Source organism: Xenopus laevis, chromosome 9_10S (genome assembly GCF_017654675.1).
Source record: "Xenopus laevis strain J_2021 chromosome 9_10S, Xenopus_laevis_v10.1, whole genome shotgun sequence".
NCBI lineage: Eukaryota > Metazoa > Chordata > Amphibia > Anura > Pipidae > Xenopus > Xenopus laevis.
In genome coordinates, this window is record NC_054388.1 from 53,226,006 (window position 1) to 53,240,926 (window position 14,921).

Below are 14,921 nucleotides of genomic sequence, written 5' to 3' on the forward strand. Positions count from 1 at the left end.
TCCGACGGGATCCTCTAAACCTGATGATAAAGCAGCATTACTCGATCAGCTCCTTCCAAATTAGTCACATTGCATGCAACGAGCAAAATATACACCCCCAATGTTTAACTTTGCACCTGTTGGCCATCAGTAAACAACATTGTTCTGTGGGTAAACTCTTGGGGTGTTACTTGGCATATCTCTTTGAGGCAAGAGGAGCCTTGGATAGGATGTAAACAATTAGATTAATAGACGACTTTCAAATTGTCTTAAAATGAATATTTAATATTTTCAATTATCAGTGTTTTAAGGTGAAGTTCCCCTATAAGGGCAATTCTTGATTACAAATATATCACATACTAATATATACATACATACTAGGAAGCAGGGTTTTCAAGACTAGGGTTCTTTCATTTGTACCGTATATTTTTTACTTTATTATATTGTATGATAAGTTGTTTTTTTTTTTTTCTTGTTCTGTTCAGCCAGATAACCTGGGATCCCAATTTAGCCATATGAGCCTTGCCAGGCAGCCATCTGCAGACAATTCAGATGCTCATTCAACAATGTTCCAGTCAACAGTGGTGCTTCAACCGTCTGCCCAACCTGGATATATTATGGCCCCACCCCCAGCACCTCCCCTTGGGCAGTCTGTGCCTCCTCCTACTTATTCGACCTCAAACCAGCCTGTTAGCCAGCCAATCATGCAACAACAGGGATTCATGCAGCCATCTATACAGCAGGTGAGTGGGCTGGTATAATACAAGCAAATCAGAGGGTTTGGTGTTAACCGGGTAAGTTCTTTTGTCAGGGGCCCAGACTGCTAGGCTTCTGCCAAAGTTTTGCTGGAAGATGCCTGGGTCCTAGGTGATATGCAGATTTTCTTAGACTAAAGGTTTAATAGGGGATATGACTGAAATAATAATATGGTGGACAAAAGACTTTATTTACATTTCAGATACCAACGTGTTACTGTGCCCCAAACCAATATCCCCACTCCAATCAACAATATCGGCCAGTGACATCTGTCCAGTACAGTTCCCAAGCCAGCCAGACACTGCAGCAAGCCGCCCACTCCACAGGTGCATCTCTTTCTCATTGAATTTTTGTTTGAAATTCTTTCATCTGTTAATTTCAATTTAATTTGCTCGTTTCCAGGCTGATTTTGGTTAATTAGGGCCCAAAGATGCATAAAAGATGATGTCCAAAGTCTTTCCGTTCAGCCAAAGACTTGTGGCTTTTTGGAAAGCTGTGGATTGGTGGACTGCACACTAAACCTCTATAATGTGAATACGGATTGTTGTGGCTGTTTCATGGTGTTATAGAAGGTTATTTGCACTTTATTTATGGCTTGAGCCCACTTTAGAGAATAAAACCTGGACCCATTTGCCTAACTGGATATTAAGTAACAAAGCCAGCATCTCTGTTGTTTTCTGTACTCTTTTCCTGGGCTTCTCTCTTTCCAATGGCCAGGCTTAGGGTGTAGCTTGTAGAATCTAGTTTGTTTTTTTTCCATTCTAGTGATTTTTTTTTTTTTTTTTTTTTTTTAAAGGGGTTGTTCACCTTTGCGTTAACTTAAATATTATGTAGAGAGTGATACTCTGAGACAAATAGCAATTGATTTTCATGTTTTATTTGCGGTTTTCGAGTTATTTAGCGATTTATTCAGCAGCTCTCCTGTTTGCAATTTCAGCCATCTGGTTGCTACAGTCCAAATTACCCTAGGCAAATCATTCAAAAACTCTAAACAAATAAATAATGAAGACCAATTGAAAAGTTGCTGTCATTCTAAAACACACTGAGGTAACTTAAAGGTGAACCACCCCTTAAAATGAGTACATTAGCTATTTAGCCTATATAAGTATGGGATCTATTATCTACTCATTTCCCTTGAAGCTCTTTTTCAACTAGCATTTTTTTATGAGTGATTTACTCTTTCCCTTTACTATAAAGACAGTCCCATACCTATATAATATACAATATCATTTCTTTTTTCCAGTACTCCTGTGTGGGAGGTAGGTGCAGATGGCAAATGTCCACTTGCATAGTTACAGATACTAATAGCCATTATGTGCAGGGCTTCCCGTCTGTTTCTCGCCTCATTTCTGTATCTCGGCTGACATTGTGAATCTGATTAATTTAATCCACAATGTCATGATCACTGATGGATTCACACGGCACTTTCAGTACTTTGTGTTTTGCAATTCATATTGGTAATTAGTTGCCCTTTGCTCGTTATTGGTGAGCTGCTCTGATGCCAAGTGTTTGAGAGGCTGGATTCGGGCCCGGAGCGCTGTCTGAGAGGGTTTACGTTTCTCACAGTGAACCGGTCTCTTTTTCAGTCTCTTTCTAATCTTCCTGATCTTTTGGTGTCTTTCGTTACCTGGTCAGAATAACAGCCATTGTTAGGGATGGGCGAATTTGACCTGTTTCACTTCGCCAAAAATTAACTGGCTGCGAAAATGAGTCGAAATGCATTAAAAAAAAAAAATGTAAAAAAATTTTCTTGACGCTAGTCATTTTTTTTACCTCCTATTGGAGTGTAAGGGCGTCGTTTCCGCGCAAAAATGGGCAAAAACAATTCTCTCATCCCTAGCCATTATGTATATAACAGCTTGTTATCCCTACATTTACGGCAAAGGAATATATCTTGTTCTATCATCTGCACCCCTTCTCACCGTGCCTACGGTCTGTATTATCAGCTCATCTGCTACATATAGATCGAGAACCAGCAATGCAGAAAATAGAAAAGCAATTATATTTTTACATTCTAAAACCAGTATGTATTGAATGCATCTTTAAGCTTCTAATTTACTAGGAAAGCACCAAATGCACTATTTTGGATTCGGCAGAATCCTGAATACAGAACCGAATCTGAATTTGCATATGCAAATTAGGGGTGGGAAAGGAAAAAGTGCTAAAATTTTTTTTACTTGTTTATTTCCCTCCCCCCAATTTGCATATGCAAATTAGGGTTTAGTTCAGCCAGGCACAATAATTCCGCTGAATCCTGCTGAAAAGGGACAAATCCTGGCCGAATCCCAAACCGAATCCTGGATTTGTTGCATCCCTATTTCATTAGGGGTAAAAGGGAGTTCCCCTTTAACAACTATTAGATGATTCCTGTGCGACTGCATTCATAATTATTTTAATAATAAGGAAGCAGTTTTTAATGACCTTTCTGGAGAAACGGTGCAGATGGCAACTTATGCTTCAAATAAAAAAAAAAAAACTGTGTTGCTCCTGAATCGCCAAATTCTATTACTGACTCATCTGAATGTTGCAGTGTACCAAGCCTGCGTTTTTATAGTAGTTAGCAATTAACTGAGAATGTTCTTCTAGTCCCTAGGCATTAAACAACTTATATAAGCACAACAAGCAATTTTTGTGAGCATATTTAAGTTTAGAAATCGTTAGTAGATTACTTTAGGTGGAAAGGAAAGTATCTTATTTTTATAGCCAAGTTATGTCACAGTGGCACAGATGCTGTCCTCTCCCATTGTAATCAGCAGCCCTGCTTTATGGCTTAGTTTCTAGCTTTGGTTTTAACTGTATATTCTGTCACAGTGATACAGATCCTATCTGATACCCAGTATGATCAGCAGTCCTATCCTGCTTTATGGCTGAGATTCTAGCTAACTGTATAACAGCTTTCATGCCACATTCAATATCAGACTGTCTCCTCTCAACAGAGGACCTCACATCACATAAACAATTTAGTATTTAGGACATTCTCCTAACAAGTATTTTATATTTCTGGGGTAGAAATATGAAAGATAAGATGTAGTTTGTTCTTTTATAAGCCTGGTTATATACCTGATGTCACAGATGACCTGAGCAGCAATAGTGGCCATGAAATTAATTGTTCTTTTCATTTTCCCCAGGCTTTCCCACTGTAATGTCTAACCAGCAGCCGAATTTCCAGGGCATCATCCAACAGCCTCCGAATCAAGCTCTGGTCGGTGGGCAGCCCAGCAACCTTACGAACCCTATTCAGGGGGTGATGGTGCAGTACTCCTCAGTGCCCTCCTATCAGGTATGGGGCTCCTGCCTTGTTATCTGTTAAGTTGGCATACTGTTTGTGACAAGGACACCTGTGTATATAAACCTGTTTGTTTTTATAGGTGCCAGTTCGACAAAGCTCTCAGTCTGTGTCACAGCAGCCATACCCGCAACGGGTGCTGATTCCTAGTCAGTCCAACCCAGGGCAATTACCTGCAGCAGGAATGCCAGTGTATTATAGCGTAATATCACCCGGGCAGCAAAACAACCTAAGGTGGGTATTTTCATTGCTTCTTGCTCAGTTACATACTCTCTGTGCCAATCAGTTTGCGTTCCTTCTGCTAATTGCAATGGCTTCTTGTTCTTTCACAGCTCCTCAGTGGGATTTATCCAACCTACAGGATCTGAAACAATGCAGTTTAACAGAACAACATCACCGTGCAATACGCAGCCTATGCCAGGCCCTCAGTGTGGAGGTAAATCACTTCCCCTATATCTCTGTGGAGATACGAAACGCATAAGGCTTTGTATGCCATAAGAACTGAATAAACCTACTCTTTTATACGTCTATGTGGAGGAATGGTTTTTGGGAGTGCTTGCTTATCTATAATACGGTAAATCACTTTTCTGTCAAATCTATAAAGACCCCACCAATGACTGGTACATCTTTCACCAATACGAGGCAGATAACTTAGTGTGAAAGACAGAACATGTTGGTTTCTTCTCCCCGCAGCCCATCAGTAAATATATACGTAAATAAATACGTGCTATATGGAGTTACTGCATAATTCTGTGTGTCGTTTTGTAACTGCTTTTCTTTTTTAATTTTCTCCCTGCACCATTTCTAGGTGTGCCACCACCTCCCCCTGGAGGTGGAATGGTGATGATGCAGCTGAATGTACCCAACAATCCTCCACCTCAGACACATTCACCACCTCAATGGAAACCAAATAAATATTACTGTGACCACCAGAGAGCTCAGAAGACTGTAGAGTACAGCAGCCTGGACCATACTACACAGGTAATGGGACACACAGCTAGCTACCCTGTAAAATATACCCATGGAAGTGTCCAGGGCTGGATTTGAAGTAAAAGCGCCCCCAGGCCGCATGTCCCATGCTGGACCCTTTGCAAGCGTGCACGCCCCCCACCCCCTGCCTGCATGGACCTTGTGTATATAAACAAGCTTCTTTTAGCAATGGATGCAATTGAAATATGGATAAATGGCACAGGTTAAATAGCAGTTAACTGATAAGCTCTATAGAACACCATTATATTCTATAGATCTCATCTGCTGTAACCTGAGCCAACACTAATTTGAATGGCTGCCTTTATGGCTACACAGCAGCTTGCTTATATACTACTGTGCAACTATAATAGTGTTTCTGAATTTTTGAGAGAGTTGAGAGAGAGAGAGTTGAGAGAGAGAGTTGAGAGTTGAGAGAGAGAGAGAGTTGAGAGTTGAGAGAGAGAGTTGAGAGAGAGAGTTGAGAGAGAGAGAGTTGAGAGAGAGAGAGTTGAGAGAGAGAGAGTTGAGAGAGAGAGAGTTGAGAGAGAGAGAGTTGAGAGAGAGAGAGTTGAGAGAGAGAGTTGAGAGAGAGAGTTGAGAGAGATGTTGTTTGCCTTAACCTGGGTTTTTGCACAATAGATCACTATTTTGGAGTGCTGTCTTATATATGTGTAGTTTTTAATAGTCTTAATGGGAGCATATTAATCCTACATTATGGTTCCTGAAGAGTCCATTTTTGATTCATGCTTTGTAGTGCTTACAGACATGTTATACAAATCCCCTTCTCGTTTTTTTGGAATTTGGTGAATGTTCATTATTATTTTTATTTTTTCCCCTCAACCTTTAGCATAGCACCCATCTGGGCAGTCCTGTTACCTCCCCAAATCAGTCACCTCTGCCTGTTCATCTAACCAACATGAAGAACATTCACCCCAGCCTCACGCCTCTTCCTCTTGTTACACAGTTTTCAAGACCTTTTGCTGCAGGGCATGGTAAGGCACGTTCCTTCATTCTTTCTAAGCAGTAACAATGCATAAAAATCTAGCACAAAATACATGGCCTTAAGGTGGCCATACACAAGCAGACTAAAGGTGGCCATACACGGGCCGATAAAAGCTGCCAACAGACTGTGTCGGCAGCTTATTGGCCCGTGTATGGGGGCCCCGACTGGCTTCCCCGATCGAGATCTGGCCGAAAGTCGGCCAGATCTCGATCGCGTGGGACAAAAAATCCCGTCGGATCGCGGCCGCATCTGTTCGTTGATGCGGTCCCGCGATCCGACCACCCGTTTGCCGAATGCTAGGATCCGATCGTTGGGCCCTAGGGCCCACGATCGGATCTTCCCGATATTGCCCACCTCAAGGTGGGCATATCGGAGGGAGATCCGCTCGTTTGGCGACATTGCCAAACGAGCGGATCTATCCATGTATGGCCACCTTAAAGCTGCCATTATCGGTCCTTTAGACCAATTCGGCAGCTTGTCTTCCCGTGTATGGGGCCTTCCGACGGGTCTGCTCGATATCTGCCCACGATATCGATCAGGAAAGTTTACTTTTTCAGGCGATCCACCAGTCGTAGCCCACTCCTCGTTGTAATCTGATCGTTCACCCTAGGACTGAATGTTCAGAATATAGCCCTGCGTTGGTGGGCATATCGGGGAAACATCCGCTCGTTTGCCGATGTCGCCAAACGAGCGGATCTTATAGTGTATGGCCAGCTTAGCACACATTACACTGCTGGTATTATGCGAATGATAAAGCACGACAAAGACAACTACCAATGTATGATTACTTGTAAATAACCTTTATTAACTGGGATCCTATCATCCTCATATTCCTCCCTCTAACAGGTGATACCAGATATCCAATGCTTGGGCAGCAGTTACATTACAATACTCCCCATTTTATACAGGGACACATAACAAACCAACAGGTAAGTAACCAGATCTTATCAGCTATTGGGCATGTTGACTAAGCTCTTGAACTGTAATAAATGCTAATTCAAAACCAAAGTATATATAAAGTATTATTAGCTGTGTTACTGTATTAGAGGGGCCATCAGATTTACTATAGTTGGATCTTTCATTTTTCTCTGTCTAGGGACAGCCTGGCCACCGACATGGTAACAGAGGAAAAAAGGCTCCCAAAAAAGCAGCTTCTACAGACCTTTGCCCGGGGGACCCAGGTACAGACACTGTTTCCTGGATTCCTGCACACATATACAGCAATGGATAATAGGATCGCATGATACATATGTGTAAGCAGTAATTCAGCCAAAACCTTGAAAAAGTTTTAAGTAATTCAGAATGTCAAAGTCATATGTATAAAGGATACTAATAAAGCGCCACTTTCTGTGAGGCAAAACTTTCCTAATAGAGGCACAGGCAAAAATCCATGCTTTTGTTCCCCCTAGGACTTGAAAAGTGCATTTCACTCTTAAGTGCTTCTTTTTCTCTTGGCAATTATAGCCTTTGTGTGGTATCTCCTATAATTCAGAAAGTGTTAAATGTCCCTGTTTTGTCTTACACTCAGTCCTTCTCAAACATTGCTCACTTTAAGATAAAAAAAATGTAGGATTTGGTGCCTTCTTCCCGCTGTACAAACCCTGTGCTGTTACGTGGGCCTCCTCCCAGGGTGTGTATGAAGCAACCCCACTACCTTCAAAGTAATTTGTTGGACCCCAGTTTTTACTATGTGCTGATGGCTCCATATTAATTTGTTTTCTTAGACCACACAGTTTGTGTATGTCCTTCCTCAATTGCTACCGACGTACTGTATAGAACAGTCCCACCAGTACAGAAATACGTGATGGCAGAGGTCACTTACCTGACTTATCATACATACTTATCATACATTATTATACAGTGTACGTTAAAAAGGGGCAATCACAACGCCTCAAATTTCTTTAATGAGAGTGTGGTCACTGCCTGCTGTTCAGACAACCCTGAAGTAGACACACAAGAAGGCACTTTCCATTTTTTTCTAGAGGAATAAGGACTGGAAAATTCAAATTAAATTTGCTATCGTATTTAACATGGTTTAAGTGGCTCTAGGTCAACTGCAAATTCCTACTATACAGCTGCCTTTATCATATTTACAGTTAGTTTTAAGGTCACCTTATCCTTTATTCAACAGGGAATTGTTGATTTGAATTAGCTGTGTTGTAAAAATGTCTTATTTACTTTCAGTAGTTTCTGGAATGGGGAAGGTCCTTGAGATCACGGAACTGCCAGAGGGGATAAGTCGCAAAGATGCTGAAATGCTTTTTGGAGACCTCTCAAAGGCAGGAGCTAATATCCGGTGGCTGCGGGAGCCTCGCTTCCAACAAACTCCACATCCACATCACCCGCACTATTATGGCAGCGCAGAGAATCATACAAGTTTTGAACACTCCGATGCCTCTCCGGACCTGGCCTCCACCTACACCATTGTAGCTTTTTTCCCTACCGTATCCGCTGCTCAGAGTGCATTGAAAAAACAGAATAACTTAATGAACAAGTTTAGACTAAAAACAAGCAGAAAGCACTACGATTTCCACATTCTAGAAAGGGCCTGCTCTCAATAAAAGGTCGTCAGGTGATTTTCTCTCTCCCACTTCCATTACCAGCCTCTCTGATTTCTTCCCCATCCATCCCCCCCAAACCCCTGATTGACCTCGTTTTTGATGACCCTTCATGCGACATCCCAAGGAGGCTGTTGAATAATCTCTCCTAGATTCTCTGAATAGAATGTGCCAGTGCTCCAGCAGAAATCAGTGGAGGCAGAATGAAACACACCAGGATAAACTCTCTTCCTTTCCTTTTATAGTCTGTTTGTTTTATATTTATATTTCTGTATTGGACCCAAAGTTCTCTTGTACAGAAAAAGATAATGTTGTTCATAATGAATGCCCAATGTTAAAAAAAAAAAAAGAAAGAAAAAGAAGAAAAAATGTGTTTTCTACTTTTTTTCACAGCCAGCACAGCACTTTGCCATCCATTTTAATAGAACAGGGTGGGTAACTTATTGCTGCACTTAAACAAAATAGAAATATATATATATATATATATATATCTATAAAAGATTATAAATAGACCTATTACTGTTTGAATAGAAAATATTCTTGTGTCCTTGACTCCTATACAGACTGAACTACTGATGCGCTTTTAAAGCGTTAACACAAGGCCTTGTAAACATTGTAATACATTGTCATAAATTACTTCTTATTTAGTCAGAAGCCATTCGGGGGATGAGAGGTTTTTTTTTCTGAATAAATGATGGAAATCGTAAGAATCTCATGGAAGTTTTACATAATTTTATAGCTAATTCATCTTAACAAACTGATTACGGCAACCTTAAAATCTCCTGGAATCTGAATGAAAGAATGTTCCGTTAGAGAAAGTAATTCTGATCTTGCACCCCCCCCCCAAAAAACAAGTTACATTTTAATTACCTTGGTTTGATTACTTTTTTTTATTTTATTTTTCCCCTCTAAGATGCACTGGACATCGAAAGAGTCTTTGCACATATGAACAAACATTTTTTTGGTATATTTTGCAAGGCTGTACAATGTGTGCTGGTGCAAGACTTTTTCAGTTAAGAAAAATAAATGTTTACATATGTAAAATGTGTTTTGTTACTTCCCCACCCTCGCATCCCTCATTTAGGATGCTGCTTTCAATTTATTTTATTTTTTTTAGATCAACTTTGACCAACGTTTTGCATCCATTAAAAAAACCATTGATTTGCTGCAATAATCTAAACAGTGTATTGCCTCAATTCCAGATTTGTCTCAACTGACCCTCCATTTTGGCTTTTTCTCCAGCTGTTCCTGTGAAAACTCCATAGTAAACGTTTCTACGCTAGGAAATTATAATCGTAATCATTTACAAAGATTTCAAACACAAATGGCAGTTTATTATGTTGTTGTGTTCTTATATAATTAATGTTTAAAATGCATAAGTACACCAGAAACACTAGCGGGGTGGCTGTTACCCCAATGTTTCTATATATCTATAACCTTGTTATGTGTCAAGGCAGCCCAGACTGAAGGTCAGAGTGAGATTTGGGGTGATACTTGTTCTATCAAAAGTTTACAATGACTTGTTAAAGGAGAAGGAAAGCTACCAAAGCAGTTTATTACCAACATATTAGCCATAATAGTGCAAGCTATAACACCATATTTATTCTGCAGAATGCTTTACCATACCTGAGTAAACAGCTAGAAGCTCTCTCTGTTTGTTTGGAATAGCAGCTGCAGTATTAGCTTGGTGTGACATCACTTCCTGTCTGTCTCCCTGCTCACTTATAGCTCTGAGCTCAGATTACAGCAGGGAGGGAGAGGGGAAATGGAGAGGGAGAGAGAAACAAACTGAGCATGCTCAAAGCCCTAGCCCTGGAGATTTAAGCTGAAAACAGGAAGTCTGATTCAGAAGCCTGTGTATACACAATAGAAGGAAAGCAATCTGGTGTTTCTTTTTACAGAGGACTCAGAGCGGCATGACTTTGAGGGTTTACTGGTGTATTTATATAGACCTTTCTGATAAAGCTTACATAATTTTAGCCCAGGGGTCAGCAATCTTTGCTATGAATCGAGCCATTTTGCCCCCCCTCTTCCACTAAAGAAAAATAATCTGGAGCCGCAAAACATAACACAGTCTATTTTTTAAAGTTTTAACCTTTTTTTTTAATTTTAACTCTTACAACAACAGAATACAACAATCAAAAGTGCAGTGTGTATGTGTAGGCCTACTTTGAAATAAACACTGAATAGCCCTATTAAATGCTAGCGTTTTCTTCTGTTTAATGTGACTTCTGAAGCTCCATGCTGATCTTCCCTCTCTTGAGTGTGTGACCGTGGTAAGGACCATGATGAATCATCTTGCTGTGGCTTGGTCTTGCTCGTCACTCCTGGGACGTCTATACAGCCCTCGCACCTTCTGGCGGCTTCCTGAGTGTGCGACCGCGATAAGCTAACCGTTTAAAGGGCAAATTGCACTATACAAAGAAGGGCTGTTCACCTTTAAATCAAGTTTCACTGTGATATTCTACTATGGTGGCTGCATACCTCCCAACTGTCCAGTTTTTCATGGGACAGTCCTGATTTTGACAGCTCAGCCCGCAGTCCTGGATTATTACTGATTATTAACGTCCAAACTTTCTCTTTGATCTCCTGCACTGAACAGCCAGAAAAACATACGTTTCTGAAACTTAATTGGCTTTTGGCAGAGAGCCCAGAATATGTGGCAAGTGCACTTAGATACCTTTGTAACAATTTAAGAAAAAAGAAGCTATTATAAGAATTTAAGATATGCAGGTCTCTTTGGGAAACTGACTTGCAGCTTAAAGGGCAATTCACCTTCATTAGCAAAACTCTAATAACATAAAAACCACAGAAATGTGTTCAAATTTTCATAACCTGCCAAATTTTGCAAAATGAACATGGTTATTAGTGGGCATGGCCACAACGTGGTAAATGTGTTTGTCCCTCTTTCTACTTCCAAAATGTTGGGAGGTAAGTGTCAGTGGAGATTCTGTACCTGTTCTCTTGACTCTGGGAGCAGGTTCAAGGTAGATTCAAATGCAGTGATGTTTATAGATACTAGTAAACTCCCAGAACTTTTCTGTACTGCCCCAGAATGTCATTTTTGTCCTTGCTGACCTCTGCCTGATGAAATTCTGGCAGCTGCTATAAGCAAATCCAGGCAGCCTGGGCCCAGCCCTACCTACAGCTGTTAAATGCCATCGGGTTGGTATGCTTATTTTAAATGATGTCTGAGCTATGACACCCATGAGATCACTTAATCAGAATGTATCCAGAAGCCTGAGTGTGGGATGCCTATCGTAGGGTTAAAAAAAGCTCCTTCAGTTTTTGCTGAACTATAGCCCCTTAGCAACCTGATAACCTGACACTGTTTAGGCTTTCATTTGTTCCGTTATGCTGCTTTTAGACAATGACACGGTTTCTAAGACTGCATTTTACCTTTAATGTGGGCACTTAATCTTTACGCACTTCGTCAATGCTTAGCAACGCAAAGAAAAGGTTCAGTACAAATATAAGTGCATAAGTAGTGGGGGTCCTGGTGCATATGCATCAAACCTTCAGCATAAGGGATAGTCCGTATGAATCCAGAAAAATTACCAGCTGGTCTTCTATCTGGGGCAAAGTATATATAAACCAGCATAAGACATAATAACAGGAATTGCACCCCAAAATATATGTTAAAAAGCCTTAAGCATTTCTTGCCTTGCAGGCTTATAAAATTAAATGGGTGGTTTACCTTTGTTAACTTATGTTATAGAATGGCTAATTCTATACAAGTTTTCAATTGGTCTTCATTATTTACTGTTTATAGTTTTTGAATTATTTGCCACCTCCTAACTCTTTCGAGCTTTCAAACGGGTCACGGACTCCATCTAAAAAACAATATGCTGTAAGGCTAATAAAAATGTATTGCTACTTTTTATTACTCCTCTTTCTATTCAGGCCCTCTTCTATTCATATTCCAGTCTATTCATATCAGTGCATCCAGATTGCGGAAATTGCAAACCTGCTGAATAAAAAGCTTAAGAGTTCAAAACCCAAAAAAATTAAAACCAGAATATTATCTTCAAAAATAGTCGCTTTATTTTAACTACCCTTAGATACTCTATGGTCCCTTTCTGTGTTTCAAATGAGGGGTGGTGTGTCCTAATGGTCTCTGCCAGAAGAACTGTAGGAGGGGGATAGTCAATCACAGCCCTATCAGAGCAGCCTAGCTGCTAATTGGTTCCTATTCTAGAGTGCAGTGTGCTGAATGCCGCCGTCTTCCCTGTACAGCCAGAGAACTGGAACAGATGGGTGGGACTAGTCGAGTTTTTGCAGAAATTTTCAATACAGTAACCACAGAAACACAAATTTTTAAAGCACATTCCTTCTATATCTAAGAGTTTAATGTACTGGTACATTATTGTTATTTATATAGGTGAACAACCCCTTTAAGGCAGAACACTCTACCGAGTGTTAACTTGTGCCCATCATAGTGTGTGTAGGGAACAGTTAGAAGTTACCTTGCAGATACTGTGTATAGTATTGTATACTTAGTAAGTCAAGTAAGTTGTTATAAAACATTGGCCTATTAGTTTTAACCCCCTTGAAATTTCTTATAGGGTTGCCATCTATACGATTATGACTTGGACAGCCCGGTATTTTAAAGGAATTAGAACACTGGGTAAGATTCCCCAAGATTAATGCTACGATCTGCCAATCGCCATGTCATAGCCCTGCCCCGTCATTGGCCCACCCTGACACTTAATTCACAGACATCATTGCGCCTGCCTCTGATGCCATCATACCTATCCGAACATCAATGCCCCACCCCAAATGCCATCATTGTACGGGTTTAGCCCAAATGTGGAATCCCTAGGGAGGACACTTCATCTATTAAGTGCAGTGCCACCTCCTGGCAGTGTAAAAAAGAGCAGCCCAGGAACAGGCCCCATAGAGAACCAGAACACCCTTTTTTATTATAAAGTCCTGGGGGTAATAAAATTCCTCAACTAGTGTCACCACTTTTCCCCGCTGTTAACTCTGGGCGGGCGGGGGGGCATGCAACTGGTGGACAGAACGTTTTGGACGACAGCTTTTTGAAAATCTGAGATTTCCAGTTCAAAGCCACATGGGTGCCAACCGTAGCTCTATCTATATTTTGCCCAGTGAGTAATTACAGTTATGAGATCTATTATACAGAAATCAGTTATTCAAAAAGCTCTCAAATACTCAAATGCTAATTTAGAAAAAAAATTCTTCTTAAATTGATTTGCTCTTTTTTGTTTCTTTACTGATTAGAAATTAACTTCATTTGATAATAACTAAGCCATTGAGGTGAGTTTCTTAGTATTTAAATGTTCATTCATTTGTTGTTTTTCATTCATTTATTGGGAAGATTATTGTCCTGTTTTCACAAGGCTGAAAACTGAACAGAAAGTTGAGACCTGAACAGACCTTAGAAAACCTGTTCTGGTCAAAACTGAACAGATGGCAACCCTTCCTTTTGCTTGCTCATAAGCTTGCAGCAGGCTTAGAAGGGCAGGGTTAGGAACTGAACAAGAACCACGCAGCACATCCCATGACCATTTTAGGCCCTGCATGGTCTGCTTTATTGTAGTTACACCTCTGCCCCAGCCTGCATTCTGCTAAGTCCCTCCCGTTTGTGGTCTGCAATGCTGGACTGTGGTGTGGAAAACATGAAAAATGGGAGGGTAGGTACCTATATTTTTTCTAAGCAAAATAAAGAGTACTTGAGGAGAAAACGTGGTGTTTATAATCATACTTCCATCCCCATTTCCCTATGTAATGAGCAGAATTAGTTTAAAGGAGAAGGAAAGTCCTATTGAACTTGGGGGTTTCAAAATTTAGGCACACCAAAGTGATCACATTTACTTCCCTGACACCCCTGCAGGTGCACCTATCAGGAGAAAACTACACAGGCCTGGGTTATTTCAGCGATCGTCTTCTGGCTTCTTCTTTTTTCTCTCAGCTGTGCATGCGCATTAGAGCGAAAAGCTGAACATTCATGAAAAAGTCAGCTATTTCATTCTAGTGCACATGAGACTGCCCCGGGAAATTTGAAGAAAGAAGAAGCAGGAAGAACCTCGGCCTGGTGCAATTTTTCTCCTGATAGGAGCACTGGCCTGGGGTGTCAGTAGGGTTGCCATTTCTTCTGGGAAAAAAATAACGGCCTTCCTTTATTCTTGTTGTTTTTTCTTATTAAAACATTGGCATCAAGCATCATTTTTACCGGCCAGATGGCAACCCTATGTGTCAGGTAAGTAAATGTGATCACTTTGGGGTGCCTAACTTTTGGCACCCCCAAGTAAAAAACTTTCCTTCTCCTTTAACAAGAGATAATGATCAGAATTAGTACTAATTAGTAGAACTAAAGATAATGAGCTCTGTATAAACCACCCCACCC

General features: G+C 40.6%; 1 protein-coding gene across 11 annotated transcripts in view; it reads left to right on the forward strand.

The window, feature by feature from the left end:
• r3hdm1.S (R3H domain containing 1 S homeolog) overlaps nt 1-9,838 on the forward strand; it is a 67,447-nt gene extending 57,609 nt beyond the window's left edge. For 9 of the 11 annotated variants that reach the window (XM_041578558.1, XM_041578563.1, XM_041578562.1 and 6 more), the window contains 10 exons: nt 465-722; nt 938-1,061; nt 3,864-4,015; nt 4,104-4,255; nt 4,354-4,457; nt 4,830-5,002; nt 5,838-5,982; nt 6,840-6,922; nt 7,090-7,174; nt 8,178-9,838. In XM_041578558.1, coding sequence (XP_041434492.1) covers nt 465-722; nt 938-1,061; nt 3,864-4,015; nt 4,104-4,255; nt 4,354-4,457; nt 4,830-5,002; nt 5,838-5,982; nt 6,840-6,922; nt 7,090-7,174; nt 8,178-8,554 — 1,653 coding nt within the window. In that variant the 3' untranslated portion in view covers nt 8,555-9,838. Of the gene's footprint in view, nt 1-464; nt 723-937; nt 1,062-3,863; nt 4,016-4,103; nt 4,256-4,353; nt 4,458-4,829; nt 5,003-5,837; nt 5,983-6,839; nt 6,923-7,089; nt 7,247-8,177 lie in introns of all 11 variants that reach the window. The other 2 variants (XM_041578565.1, XM_041578561.1) reach the window with 2 other exon arrangements.
• Nucleotides 9,839-14,921: the final 5,083 nt, after the last annotated feature.